This window comes from Malaclemys terrapin, chromosome 11 (genome assembly GCF_027887155.1).
Source record: "Malaclemys terrapin pileata isolate rMalTer1 chromosome 11, rMalTer1.hap1, whole genome shotgun sequence".
In the NCBI taxonomy this organism is placed as follows: Eukaryota; Metazoa; Chordata; order Testudines; family Emydidae; genus Malaclemys; species Malaclemys terrapin.
Genome location: NC_071515.1, coordinates 57,869,589 through 57,883,470, shown reverse-complemented (window position 1 = coordinate 57,883,470; position 13,882 = coordinate 57,869,589). Strand labels below are relative to the sequence as shown.

Genomic DNA, 13,882 nt, shown 5'->3' with positions numbered 1-13,882 from the left:
CTTGGAACCAAATTAATGGAGTGAATCCTTCTCTAGGTGCATGTGCACAACTCTTATAATATGCCCCATACAGTTGTTAGTAATCACCTAGATTTTCAGTATTTTACATAAAGCAAAATTGGGGATTTATTTGTAAATTTTGTTTCCAAAGCAGCCCTCTGTCAATCAAGTGGTCCTGTTTAGAACAGATTCCTACTGACTATAAGTATATTTGGGAAGCAGCACTGTAATGTGACCAATAAACTGCTTTAATAGATGGGATATTTACAAAATATAAATATTTATGTTCTGATGAGTTTTTAGACAAATCTCCACAGTATTCCTTTACTTCTGTTGGGAGTTTCTGTCAAGATGCTTTGATTCAATTTATGGAGATCTGAATGAAAGGATGTCACTATCCCTAAACCAAATGCTCACTATGAATTACAAAGAATAGAAAAAACTTTGTTTAAAGTTTTCTTTCATTTCATTTGAGAGCCAGATGTTTGCGGAGATTTCTAATGAAAGTGTTGGTTTGGCTTGATTCACTATAGAGATAGGCCACAGGTTCAAAGTCTAGATCTAGATTCAGTTTTGGGGGCTGAAGGAGGTATTTGTCTGAGTTACATTGGAATCCACCATTACTGCTTGACATGATTTCATATTTTCTACTTTTACAGAAACTTGGGTATCATTTCCACAAAACTACTAATATATCAATCATTTAATAAATAACAACTAAGAGTCCTGTTCTCTCTCAACACACATGCTGTTTCCATTAATGACAGGTTTCAGAGTAGCAGCCGTGTTAGTCTGTATCCGCAGAAAGAACAGGAGTACTTGTTGCACCATATATGCATATATATGCATCCGAAGAAGTGGGCAGTAGCCCACGAAAGCTTATGCTCTAATAATTTGTTAGTCTCTAAGGTGCCACAAGTACTCCTGTTCTGTTTCCATTAATGTTTCTGGTGCTGCATGCACAATGAAGATTTTTAATGAATATAATAATGGGACAAGGAAGTCATCTATATCTGGAACTGGTAATTGTTGTGTTGCTTTCTGGAAATCTTTTGAATGCAGTATCTTCTGTCAGTCTGTTTGCCTGTCTTCACTGCCGAGAATGTGTGGGAGATACCCACATCGGAGCTATCCTTTTGGGCAACAAATCTGAAGTACTATCCCATATTGATGTATCAATAGAAGAGGTTTTAGAACAAATTGATAAATGTAATAGTAATAAGTCACCAGACTAGATGGTACTCACCAAGTTCTGAAGGAACTCAAATATGAAATAGCAAGACTACTAACTATAGTGTGTAACCTGCTGCTGAAAAAAGCCTCTGTACCAGATGACTGGAGGGTAGATAGACTGAAAAATACAATGCCATACCTTGTGTGCGGTTCTTGTCGCTCCATCTCTAAAAGGATAGAGTGTAATTGGAAAAGGTTCAGAGAAGTGTAACAAAGAAGAGCAATGCTATGGAATGGCTTCCATACAAGGAGAGACTAAAAACATCAGTGCTGTTTGGCTTAGAAAAGAGTGGACTAAGCGGGGATATGATAGAGGTCTATACAATCATGAATGATGTGAAATAAGTGAATAAGGAAGTATTATTTACTCCTTCACATAACACAAGAACCAGAGGCCACCTGATGAAATGAATAGGCAGCATGTTAATACAAACAAGAGAAAGTACTTTTTGACACAATGCACAATTAACCGGTGTAACTCATTGTCATGGTGACAGGTTTCAGAGTGGTAGCCATGTTAGTCTGTATCAGCAAAAACAAGGAGTCCTTGTGGCATCTTAGAGACTAACAAATTTATTTGGGCATAAGCTTTTGTGGGCTAAAACCCACTTCATCAGATGCATGGAGTGGAAAAAAAAAACAATAAGCAGAATACATACTATAGCACATGAAAAGATGGGAGTTCATCTGCACATCTACCAATGTGATATATGCCATCATGTGCCAGCAATGCCCCTCTGCCATGTACATTGGCCAAACTGGACAGTCTCTATGTAAAAGAATAAATGGACACAAATCAGACATCAAGAATTGTAATATTCAAAAACCAATAGGAGAACACTTCAATCTCTCTGGGCACTCAATAACAGACTTAAAAGTGGCATTTTTCAACAAAAAAACTTCAAAAACAGATTCCAACGAGAAACTGCAGAACTTGAATTAATTTGCAAACTGGACACCATCAAATTAGGCCTGAATAAAGACTGGGAGTGAATGGGTCACTACAAAAAGTAATTTTCCCTCTGCTCATACTCACACCTAAATTTCAACTGTTGGAAATGGGCCACCTCGACTGCATTGGCCTCGTTAGCACTACAAAAGTAATTTTCCCTCCCTTGGTATTCACCCCTTCTTGTCAACTGTTGAGAATAGGCCACTTCCACCTTAATTGAATTGGCTCATTAGCACTGACCCCCACTTGGTAAAGCAACTCCCATCTTTTCACGTGCTACAATATATATTCTGCTTACTGTTTTTTTCACTCCATGCATCTAATGATGTGGGTTTTAGCCCACGAAAGCTTATGCCCAAATAAATGTGTTAGTCTCTAAGGTGCCACAAGGACTCCTTGTTGTTTATTCATTGTCATGGGATGTTGTGAAGACCAAAAATATAACTAGGTTCAAAAAAGAACTGGATGAGTTCATGGAGAAGTTCATCAATGGCTATTAGCAAAGCTGGTCACGGACCCAATCTCATGCTTAGTGCGACCCTAAACCTCTGCCTGTTAGAAGCCAGAAGAGGAATGATGGGATGAATCACTCAAACTGCTCTGTTCTGTCCACTCCCCTTGAAGCTCTAGTATGAGCCACTGTTGGAGACAGGTGTATAGATGGGCAATTAGTCTGACCCAGCAAGGCAGTTCTTATGTTCTTTCTCTCTCCTTCCCACATCCCATTCCTCACATACCAATCATGGCTTATGGGAAGAAACTGAAGGATGCTTCTCCCCTCTCTTTCTCTGTCCATTCATTCTTCCTTATTTCTGGCTGCTTCAAGGTATATCCGAGTGGATCTTGTCCATTCTCTTTAGAGTGTGTCAGGCAACATAGAGAGCATTCCCCTTATCATTGCTCTGGCCATTGTTCCCAAGTCCAGAGCAAAAGAAGGTTTCAGATCAGTCCAGTGGATGTCCCAAGAGTGGTATGCAGGGCCACAAAAAGCCACATTTTGATTCTTGAGCCATCCATTGAATATTGCTTAGCTATAAAATAGACCTTAGGGAATAGCAGTGTGTCATTTTATGTAATTTGGCCAAGAGAAAATAATATTTTAAAAAACATCATTTAGCAATATGCCTTGTTAGATGTAAAAGAATAATTAGATGTAGAGGTCTGTAAGAGAGAATTATATGATCTAGACCTGAATAGTTTAGTTATATCTCTTGTGCAGTATATCGTCTCCAGATTTGTAATGCTGAAGATAAGAAAAAAAGATCAATTGAATTAATTTATTTTGAATTTATACACATGCCTCTGTTTGCATTAATATTAAGTTCAATCCAAAATCTAAATAGAAAGACCACAGTCTTAGAAGTTCTCTCAATAGCATCAGCAAATCATTCTTGTTTACCCTACATGCTAATAAAACAGGAACATGACACTCCTGAAAACAAGATTGCAAAATACAGAAAATGTGGTCTGACATATTTTTCTCCCCAAAGGAGCGACTGCCACTAACTAAAGTATTTCTTATGAAGGCTCGATTGCTTAAGATGCAGAATATTAAGAGAGAAAAACACTTTAGGACACAGCCATGTCACCAGCGGTTACTCACCCCTAATGAAATTGTTAAGTGATATTCTTTATAAATAGGTCAGAGAAACTTTTGAATTGTGAAGAATGTTTATCTCTTTATCTGAAATGTTTGTATTAAATTTATAACTGGTAATTCATTAAACTCATTAGCTCTGACTAGGAGAGCAGAGCTCTATCTAGGAGATAGATTTCAGGGCTTAAAATGTTAGTGGTTACATATAAACATGAAGGCAAAGTGTGCAGAAATATATGGGATCATAATATGGTTAACTGTTTTTTAAGGGAGGCCCTACGGATTAATTAAAAACAGTTGGTAGATTCAGATATTTAAATGTAAACACAATACATTATGGCTTTTTGTTAACTGTGTTTTAGTAGGTAATAAGAGAATGGATTAGGGGGAGTAAAATTCAGTCCAAATTTGATTTTTTTTTCTTGTTTTGGTTCCAACTCCCAACTGTAAATCACCCTCTTTTGTGTTTAAAACTCAATTAAAGCACAACCAACTTTTACAAAAAGACCTGGCATATCTTTGGGTAATCTGCCTGAGTTTCAGGTTTGTAGGAAAACCTGAATGCAGGTGAGTTTTAGGTCCATTGTGAAAGATTCATGTAGCTCTGATAATTTCCAAGGGTCATGTGTAATGCTTGTGTCAATTACAGTTTTGTACACTTTTCTCCTGAAAAAAAGAGGGGACTGAAAGAAATTACGGCCCCAATCCGAGCAGCAGAATCAGGACCAAAATATTTATGTAGCCTTCTAGTCATGGAAGGTTTGGGGATAGCCATCACAATTTCTGGAACATAATAGATACATTAGGTTCTTTTCCCAGTTCTAGTCTATCTCCTATTTCTCTCACTGACTTGCAATGTAGCCTTGGGCTCATCATTAACTTCTCTGTGCTTCAATTTCCCTATCTGTAAAATGGGGATAATACTACCCATCTTTTAAAACTGCTTTGAGATCCTGTGAATGAAATGTTCTAGATAAGCTCAGAAGGCTTATTTATATGCCAGTTGATTTTAGCTTAATTTGCCAGAGTTGTCTTGCAAAGATTAGAACTAGGAATGATCCTAAAGTCTGTTCATGCTCAGTGGGAACCAGGTTTTCAAAAACTTCATTTTTATTTAATATATCAAATACACATATGCATATACACACACTGCACGTGTCCTGTCAACAGATTGTTTCCATCTATCCTTACATGTAAATCTTGTTTGATTTGGTACAATTATATCAAGCTGATTCTAAGTTGTAAATTAATATATTTTCAGATATCTCGTCATAGAAGGAATCATTCCCAACATAACTTAATACTCACAGACATCATTAGCCCAAAGGAACAAACGGTAAGCAATCGTATTACAGAATCTATGTATTGCTTTGCTTATTTACTTTACCTGTTTTTAATGGAAATATAGTATGTGTTGTATTAAAGATGAACACTTGACGCTCTGGATGCTTTAATATGTTAAGGGGGCAGAAAGAAGTAAAGATGTGTGGAAAGTTTGTTACTTAATGGAAATTATAATGTTAGAAACGGCAAAGCATTTTAGTTAATGATATACAATTTGAATTTGCTTTTGAATCAGTAGCACTAGGCTGACATTTCAGCAATACTAATAGTTAAATGTTAATTAACTGCTTATATTTCTTTTCCAAAAATTATTAGTTTTGATTTGCAGAATAAGCAAAATTAAGGGAACATACTAGGTGTGAATTTGTTTTTAGTAATGTTTGAGATTTAGTGAAGAGAAAAATATATATTGAGAAGAGTGAAGCCAGTTTTATGCCTTTGCCCATGCTACTGTATTTTAATTTAATTTTTTGTACATAATTAGTTACCTGTAGAATTTTACTGGAGAAAAGTGGAGGCAAATTAAAAGATTATATTTTTTAAAAGAACATTAACATGAAAATTCAGAATCTAGATAATGACATTGACTTCAATTTTGTCTGATTAAAGTCTTCAGAATTTGGCCCAGTTCCCATATATAATTCAGTTCAGGACAGCTATAGAAACCATAGCTGATATAGTATTAATTATATTTTCTGATACTATTTTCCAGTAACACTAGCAGACCACCTCACTCTTTCATATATTAATACACACAAATATGTGAGTGTACATCCCTGTCTGTGATAGCTACACACAATTATACCCACTACACAGACACACACAAGTGTATATATATATAATTTTCATATTTAATAATTTCTTTAAGTACAGAAAGAAGCAGTCCTAGGCTTCCAGTATCTTATTTTTATGCTAATTCTTTCAGGGTATTTTAGATTATTCTCTCAACCTTTCCTCAGCTGGAAAGGTGCAGGAAGGTCAACAACTCGAAAACAAATGATGGATATTCACCGAGGCAGAAAGAAAAGAGAGTACTATAAGGACATTTCATGATTTTGTAACCCCATGTCATCCATCAGATGAAGGACTGGAAGAATAAACTGAATTGTCCTAGAAGGATTTCTGTGAAATAACATAAGATAAGAAAAGGGACATTAGCAGATGTACTGTGCAATACATGTGCATATATTGCTTTATATAGTATATGTACATAGAAAGAGTGGTACCTTTAAAACCTTTTCAATTGCCTTGGTAACTAAAAAATGTTTCTGCAGTATTCCCTTGGTATTCCCTGTACTAATTATGGGAAATATCAATGAATACTGGGATAACATCAAGTTATCAAAGACAACTGTAACATTTTTAAAGGCAATCATTGTACTTATTAAATCAGAATAATATATAAGCAACTACCATATATCGAAATAAGGAGCCTTCTGAATATTACCTGGAGGATTTCTAGTGCCAGGATAAACCATGAGATTGGAATACTAGTTCTTGAAATATCTAAGATAGAACTAGACATCTAAGTTAAAACAAGAGATGGGTTTCAGCTGTGCAGTTTGGATTTGAATTCCCTAGATCCCTCAGTTTTGGTAGTGTATTCATTTGCTGTTCCAGTTCAGGATTGTTATAGAGAGGGGTCTGAGCAGCAACTTTTTAATCTGGAAATGAATCGTGTTCTTAAATCCCCCAAATTTCAGGATAGGGATTGTTCAGACTGAATATTGAAATTCAACATTGCTTCTATTTGTGTTTGAATATAATACCAATCTAGATATAGTGATGGGCAAACCTTGAAATGATCAAAATTTGGATCTGGTTTGGAGAAGCGATCAACAACTTGTTGATTAGTAAAAGCTCCTCCCAACTGCCATTTCCAGGTGGATGGAAAATTCGGAGAATAACCTTCTCATCTGACATTTAGCACCTCTGGCCCTTACTACACACCAGAAGTGTAAAGCAACAAAAATTGAAGGATGAGAACGGGTGGAAAATGATCCAAGGGGTTGTTACAAGTAGGTTGAAAAGTAGGAGGATATTGGGGTAGTTCTTTATCTGAAATTATTCCCCCTTCTCTAGCTAGATGGAGTGATGATATGATTCTGGCGAACAATGCCTGTGGTCCTAAATGTTTTTTTCTCTACACTCCATATTGACACCCAGGGATTTGCATGGAACATCCAACAAGGGCTGTGGTGAATTTTTAAATCAGTATTGGATGTTTTTCTAAAATACATGCTCTAGGAATTATTTTGGGGAAGTTCTATGGCCTGTGCTATACAAAAGGTCAGGCCAGGTGATCCCAATGGACCCTTCTGGCCTTGGCATCTATGAATGGAATTAGTGCAAGTTGTAGAAAAGGCACACACACATTCCTATATGTTCAGATGAGGATGTCACCCAAAATGTTGTCTGTAAGAGTACAAATTTTCAGTATGCATGTACAAACGTATGTATATGAAGTGTACACAGTATTGTATATTCCAAACTAAAACTCTCATGAGAAACTGAAGTACCCTTTGGGTACCATTGTATATACCATACTGTTTATATAGTCATATTTGTGTAGAGTAAGAACAGACTTGTATATTTGATTTTATAATCCTCCCTTATATATAAAGCATGTTTTCTATTGCTGTATATAACCCTGCAGAAGGCTAACACCTATGACAGTTTTTAGGAAATCATCTGCTCCACCATGAGCTATGATGACTCAGTAGAGACTATATGAAGTTACCAGCATCTTCCTGGGACATTAGTTCATAAATGACTGAAGTGAAGACAGTCATCTTCTAAATCACCAGTCTCTCTTCCTGCACCATTTAGGTGTTCCTTTAATGCTCTTTTCCAAGTACACCTCTACCCCGATATAACGCTGTCCTCGGGAGCCAAAAAATCTTACCGCGTTATAGGTGAAACCGTGTTATATTGAACTTGCTTTGATCCACCGGAGTGCGCAGTCCCGCCCCCCCCGGAGCACTGCTTTACCGCGTTATATCCGAATTTGTGTTATATCAGGTCGCGTTATATTGGGGTAGAGGTCTACTAACCTGATTTGATCCTGTTTAGCTAATGCAATCTGATGGGTTCACAGGTCATGGTGATTTAGCTGAAGGCCAAAATAAAAGTTTCTTCAACATACACTAAAACAATGCCCAACTCCTTCAGTAAGGGGTGGTTACTTTTTGTTGTACTGCCATCATAATCTGGCCATAAAGTTGGTGAAACCAACCCCTCAATTTCCCGAGTATAAGGACGATCATCTAGTGCCATTGATCTGACATAGGAATTCTTACGCTACTGAATTTCCTTGCTGCTGGTTTAACAAATAAAAGAGTGTGTGTGGTGTGGGGGTGGGGGTGGGGCTGGGGGTGGGGTTCAAGGAAAGGAGTGAGCCAGGATGTCCCTGTGCTCTGCCAATCCTCAACTGCAATTTTGGCCCCCTTTGAGTGCTGCAGCCTACTATAATTTAGAGCAATCCTTAGACTGCTTTAACACTGCACAGGGAGAACTGGCTTTCACAAAGCAGCACTAGGATTGGGGAACTACAAAGGTGAGGTTTAAATCACATCTACACACACACACACACACATATTTGTGCTCTGGCCAGTTTGGCCTCACCAGATGTTCTGGCCCAGGTTTGTTAGATACACACAAGTTGTGGTGTTTTCATTTGTAATTCCAACTCAAGATTGTGGTGGCAGTGATGAGCTACTCACAGTGTGCTTTCCCTAGGTTATATCACTAGAACATTTTGGTGCAATTGTAAATTTAAGGACAAATGCTGCCCTCACATGAACATAAACAATTCCCATTTGAGTGTGACCTTTTAATGGCTGCAAGAGGTGAGGGCCTTTGTATTACATCTCATTGGAAAGACAGTACCACTAAAAGCATAATGCCTTTTTGCACCTTACAACGGTCTTGATTTAGTACTGACTCAAAGGGAAAAGTGCCACCTATAGATGTGCACCTACACTAGATAATCTTTGGAGGTCTGTCATTTATATACCTGACGGTAGGTAGCTTATAAGAGCTAAAAATTTCACAGCAGAGGCTGCTATGACTCTAGGATAATATATGTTCTACATAGCTTATAAGCAAACATAAAACTCCTATAGACATTTCATATAACTGAAGATGTATTAGTGAACCAATATGATACATTTTAGCCAATGTTTCACTCATAACCAGAAACTTTACTTGCACTTAAACAGGTTTTTTCAGATGTAATGTTCAGAGTTTCTTTTCCATTTTATTACTATATATTTGATTGACATTAAAGATAATTTGCCAGCACTTGAAAGGAACTGACCATAGATAACTAAAATAAGAATAAGTAATAAAGTGCTACGACACTAGACATTCCTATATACAGAGTCTTGTAGCGTGTACTAAATAAATTGGTTCATATTAATAAAAGATAGGGTTATGATATAAATATTCTTTCTTGCAGGTAGTGGAAAAAGAAGGATATCTTCTAAAAGCTAAAATTGCAGATGGAGGCAAGAAGTTAAGGTATTGTGCATTTTATGTTGTGTCAATGATATAAAATTTAATCAGAAGTCATATGGGCCGTATCATGAATATCAGAAATGGCCAATGCCTGGCGTATGAACCAAATGCAATCCACAGTTTTACTATTCTGCACATGGGTGCTCTCATGTTTAATATGTTGTTGTAGCTTGCTGAGGCTACAGCTCTCAAAATATAGTTAATATGAGCTGCCAGGCTATATCATATGATATGACCATGAGCCCTGCTTCCATATTAAAAATGGGGACAGCTGCAATTCTGTTCCATTTTATGCACATTAGGTGCAGCCTTTGGGCTCCAGGCAAATAGATAATGCAGCTTTCAGCTGGACAACGTTTGGGCACAGCTGGTGTGGACTTCAGGGGTGTGATCTGGATACCCGTATAATTGCTGCTTCCATATAGGCACCTAGGGTAAGACTTTTAAAAGCTGTCAGAGCTGACCTATCTCTGCTGCTGTTGAAGTCAAAGGGAGTTTCACTATTGATTTCAGTGGGTTCAGAGTTAGGTAAATACTGAGAGCCGAGGAAAATCCTCTCTCTATAGGTACCTGAATGGCAGCAGAACTGACACAATTCATTCTACCTTAAGAATTACTGACTAATTGATATGATATATTATAAAATTCTATCTGAAGAAAGATCTACATTTTAAAGTTCCTAACTGTCTACATAGCAATAAACCACGTGGGTCTTTTGGGTCAGTGACCCAGGGTGTTTGAAAGCAAATACTCTTTTGCCCTTATATATTGCCAAGATCATGTTGTTTAACCCCACATCATCTCTGAGGCATTATATTTTTTCTGGTAGCAAAATCCTATATACAAAGTAAATTTAACCAAAAAACAAATTGCTATACAGAAATGATCAGAACTGACCAAAACAGAGACATTCACAAGTAAACCAAAGGTTTGATTGAGCTTTCCCTTAAAGGTTTTTAAAGATGGAGTAAGACCACTGAAGTGTCTGTCTTTGTCATTCTCTGTTGTCATTCCTTGGTTTTGGTTTTTGACTGAAGACTTTTGCAAAATGTAGAGTCTCAGTAAAGAGCTCTAGAAAGGGCCTAACTTGGGCTAAGTTTTATCTTCTCCAGTGGCTGTTTCACAAGGGGGGTTCCTCAATAGAGCATGCCTTACCTCCCTTCTATAAGCTTGTCAGAGACATTGTTCTGTGGGCTGTCTTGTTAGGTTGAGAATGAAGAGTGGGGTGTGATGTAGCTAGTACCCAACCCATAGAGGGCCTAAGGGATGAAAATCACAGCCTTGAATTGACACCAAAAGCAAACTGGGAGCCCTGGAAAGTGCAGATATTGCTCAGGATGACGCTGATATTTTAATAACTGGACTTGTTGTATCTTTTCTTCCTTCAACACCAGATATGGTGTTACAATAGTCCAATCTGGAGGTGACAAACACATGGCCAGATCCTAGTTTGAGAAGCAGCAGCATAGTTTCCTGACAATCTTGGACTGGAAGAATGCATTCATTTCTTGCAACTTTTATGCATTATTAGTGATGAGTTGAATCAGCCTCAAGGTCTCATTCTGTGTTGATGACCTAAGTTCAAAGGAGTATCAGTTGAAACTTTGAATTAATTTGCTTTTTGGGGATTTTCTATCAGACATTTAACATTACTTAAACAAAGGGTATGTATGAGTAAGAAGTGGGGCTTTGCATGTGTTAATGCCATGTAGTATTCAGAACAGAAAAGCATGCAGAATATGTTTGTTTCCAACTCATATGGTTACACATGGAACATTCAGAATATTATTATTGCATTTATAAACATGGCATTGTCCATTCAGATTTTAAAAGCACTACTGTATTAAGAGACGGAGCAATTGTGAACAGTGTTGGTGTTATAATGTGCTGCCATCAGGTGTCCATTTGATAGAATGCAAATACTGCTGCTGCTGCAAGGCTGATGTATTAAGTGTATTGCTTCATTTTACAATATGAAAATGTCAGATTTCACACTTTGGTGACTCTGCCACCATTTTTTAAACTTTATATAAAACAATTCTATTGATTCAAAAAGATGATTTTATGCAATATACTTTTTGGTTTTAATTTTGGATCTTTCTGCATACTGATATTGAGGGCTATCTGTCTCTCTTTGTAGATGAAAAACAGACAAAGATAACTTCTTTTTTTTTGGTCTACGTATACTTTATCCATCTTCTCCCTCTCTTTATTTATCCCTTATTGCTCATTCACTGGGAGTGAATTTTTCAAAGCTATGGAATATGCATCTGGAAAAGCCTACAGTCACTGCTGAATTGACTTTCCCAAAGGGCTTGAAAACCTTGCCCACACTTTTACATGTCCAGTGAAATTCTATATATGAATGTCCATCTGTAGAAAAACCAGTTGCCCCCCAAAACTATATTTGACCTTATTAAGGTCTGTCTAAGCACTTCATAAACAAAGACTGCTTTTGTGAACTAAAAATTAAAGGTAAATAAGTAGAAACCATGAAGTTTTGATTTAAAGATAATTTTTAATTTAAGGGGAATGGTAGGGAAAAAACCCATCTTGTCCTGAAGCCATACTCAAATATGATATAGTCATTGTCTTGTCAGATTCTGATTCTGCTACACACTATCCTGCAAGAACACTCTGAATCTTCATATGTCATAAGGGATTGAACCAACCGTTTCCCCTAAAAAAGAGAATTCAAAGTTCACTAACACTGCTTGTTGCCACATGGCACTAAAGTCTTGATGCAGAATGCTTTGAAATTACCGTATCTGAGACATGGTCTCACCTCAGTATTCCATAACACTAACAATCCATGCTTACATGCAATATATAGATGCAGTGGTTGTTAGCTAACCGCATACATGCATCATCAGGAACATACCTCCAATTACAGTTCTTGTGAAGCTTAGTTCTTTCACTTCTCAAGGGATCCTTCAAAATTATTTTTCAGTTTTCCTCTATTTTTCTTCACACTGTGGCAGGGTGACGACTCACTGGCGTGGCACCTCCTGCTGGCCATCTTGGGAATTAGATCTTTCCAGCCCAGAGTGCCCTCTACAGGCCGGTGTCTCACCCACCGCTGGCCCCCTATGTCCCTTCTGGGCCCCGGTGCCCCTCTATTTCAGGATTCTGCCCCCAGCAGCAACCCACTGTCTCTGGGTCTCCCCTCCCAGGGGAGCCCCCAACCCTCTATCCCCACCTTGCCTCAGTGACTACTGCCAGTCATCATCTAGCCCCCACTCCCTGGGACGGACTGCAGTCGGTAAACCACTCATCATCGGCAAGGAGGTTAGGACCTGCTGCCTTTGCTTATCTCTGGGCTGACTCCCTGCAGTCCCTTTTGTAGGTCCTTTACCAAGACCTGCAGCCTGGGATTTTGCTAGGCAGGAACTCCTCAGCTTCCTCTGCTCTTGTCCAGCACTGTTTACCCTAACAAGGCCTGCAGCCTAGGGTTTCGCTAGGCTGGAGCTCCCCAGCTCCCTCTGCCCTTCCCCAGCACTGCTCCACCCTAAGTACCCTTCTCCGCTCCCAGGCAGCCAGGTCCTTGTCTCTCAAAAAGCTAGAGAGAGAATTTTTTCCAGTCTCTGGCCCTCAGCCCTCTTATAGGGCCAGCCGTGGCCTGATTGGGGCATGGCCCCACCTGTGGCTGCTTTTCCCCTCTCCCAGGGCTGTTTTAAGCCCTTCAGGGCATGAGTGGGGTGACCATCCCGCTACACACACCCTTTAGCTTCACCCTGGATTTCAGGATGAGATGAACCCTAAAACTCAAAGTGAAACTCAGGGTGCGTCTGGACTTCAATCACAGAGTCAGAGAGTTGCTCATGTAGACATACCTGAGCTAGCTTTAATCTAGCTAGCTTGGGTAACAGAGCAGTGACTCTGCAGCAGCACAGACTTCGGTGTGGACTAGCCCTGCCAGTAATTACCCACAGTCTTCAGGGTTCAGCCCACCCTGAAGCCCGTGCTGCCTTGGCTTTGCTGATATAGCACCTGATTAAAGCTAGCTCCAGTAGGACTACACAAGCTGCAACCCCACTCTGTGATTGCAGAGTAGACATACGCTCAGTCAAAACAACGGTCTTACGTGGCTTTGTGCAAAAGCAAATTTCACATCTTCAGTGCAAAATTGTAAATAGCTCCAGGTTCTCTTGAAGCTGGGCCCAAGTTAACAGGAAAGGTTGCACACCTTAGGGAACCTTCTGATGAATCTGATCTGAGTTCTGAGTTTGTAAGGAGAC

General features: G+C 38.6%; 1 protein-coding gene across 2 annotated transcripts in view; it reads left to right on the top strand.

The window, feature by feature from the left end:
- ARHGAP15 (Rho GTPase activating protein 15) overlaps positions 1 to 13,882 on the top strand; it is a 461,972-nt gene that overhangs the window by 71,118 nt on the left and 376,972 nt on the right. For both annotated transcript variants that reach the window (XM_054044309.1, XM_054044310.1), the window contains exons 3-4: positions 5,044 to 5,118; positions 9,586 to 9,647. In XM_054044309.1, the coding sequence (XP_053900284.1) occupies positions 5,044 to 5,118; positions 9,586 to 9,647 (137 nt within the window). The remainder of the gene's footprint in view (positions 1 to 5,043; positions 5,119 to 9,585; positions 9,648 to 13,882) is intronic.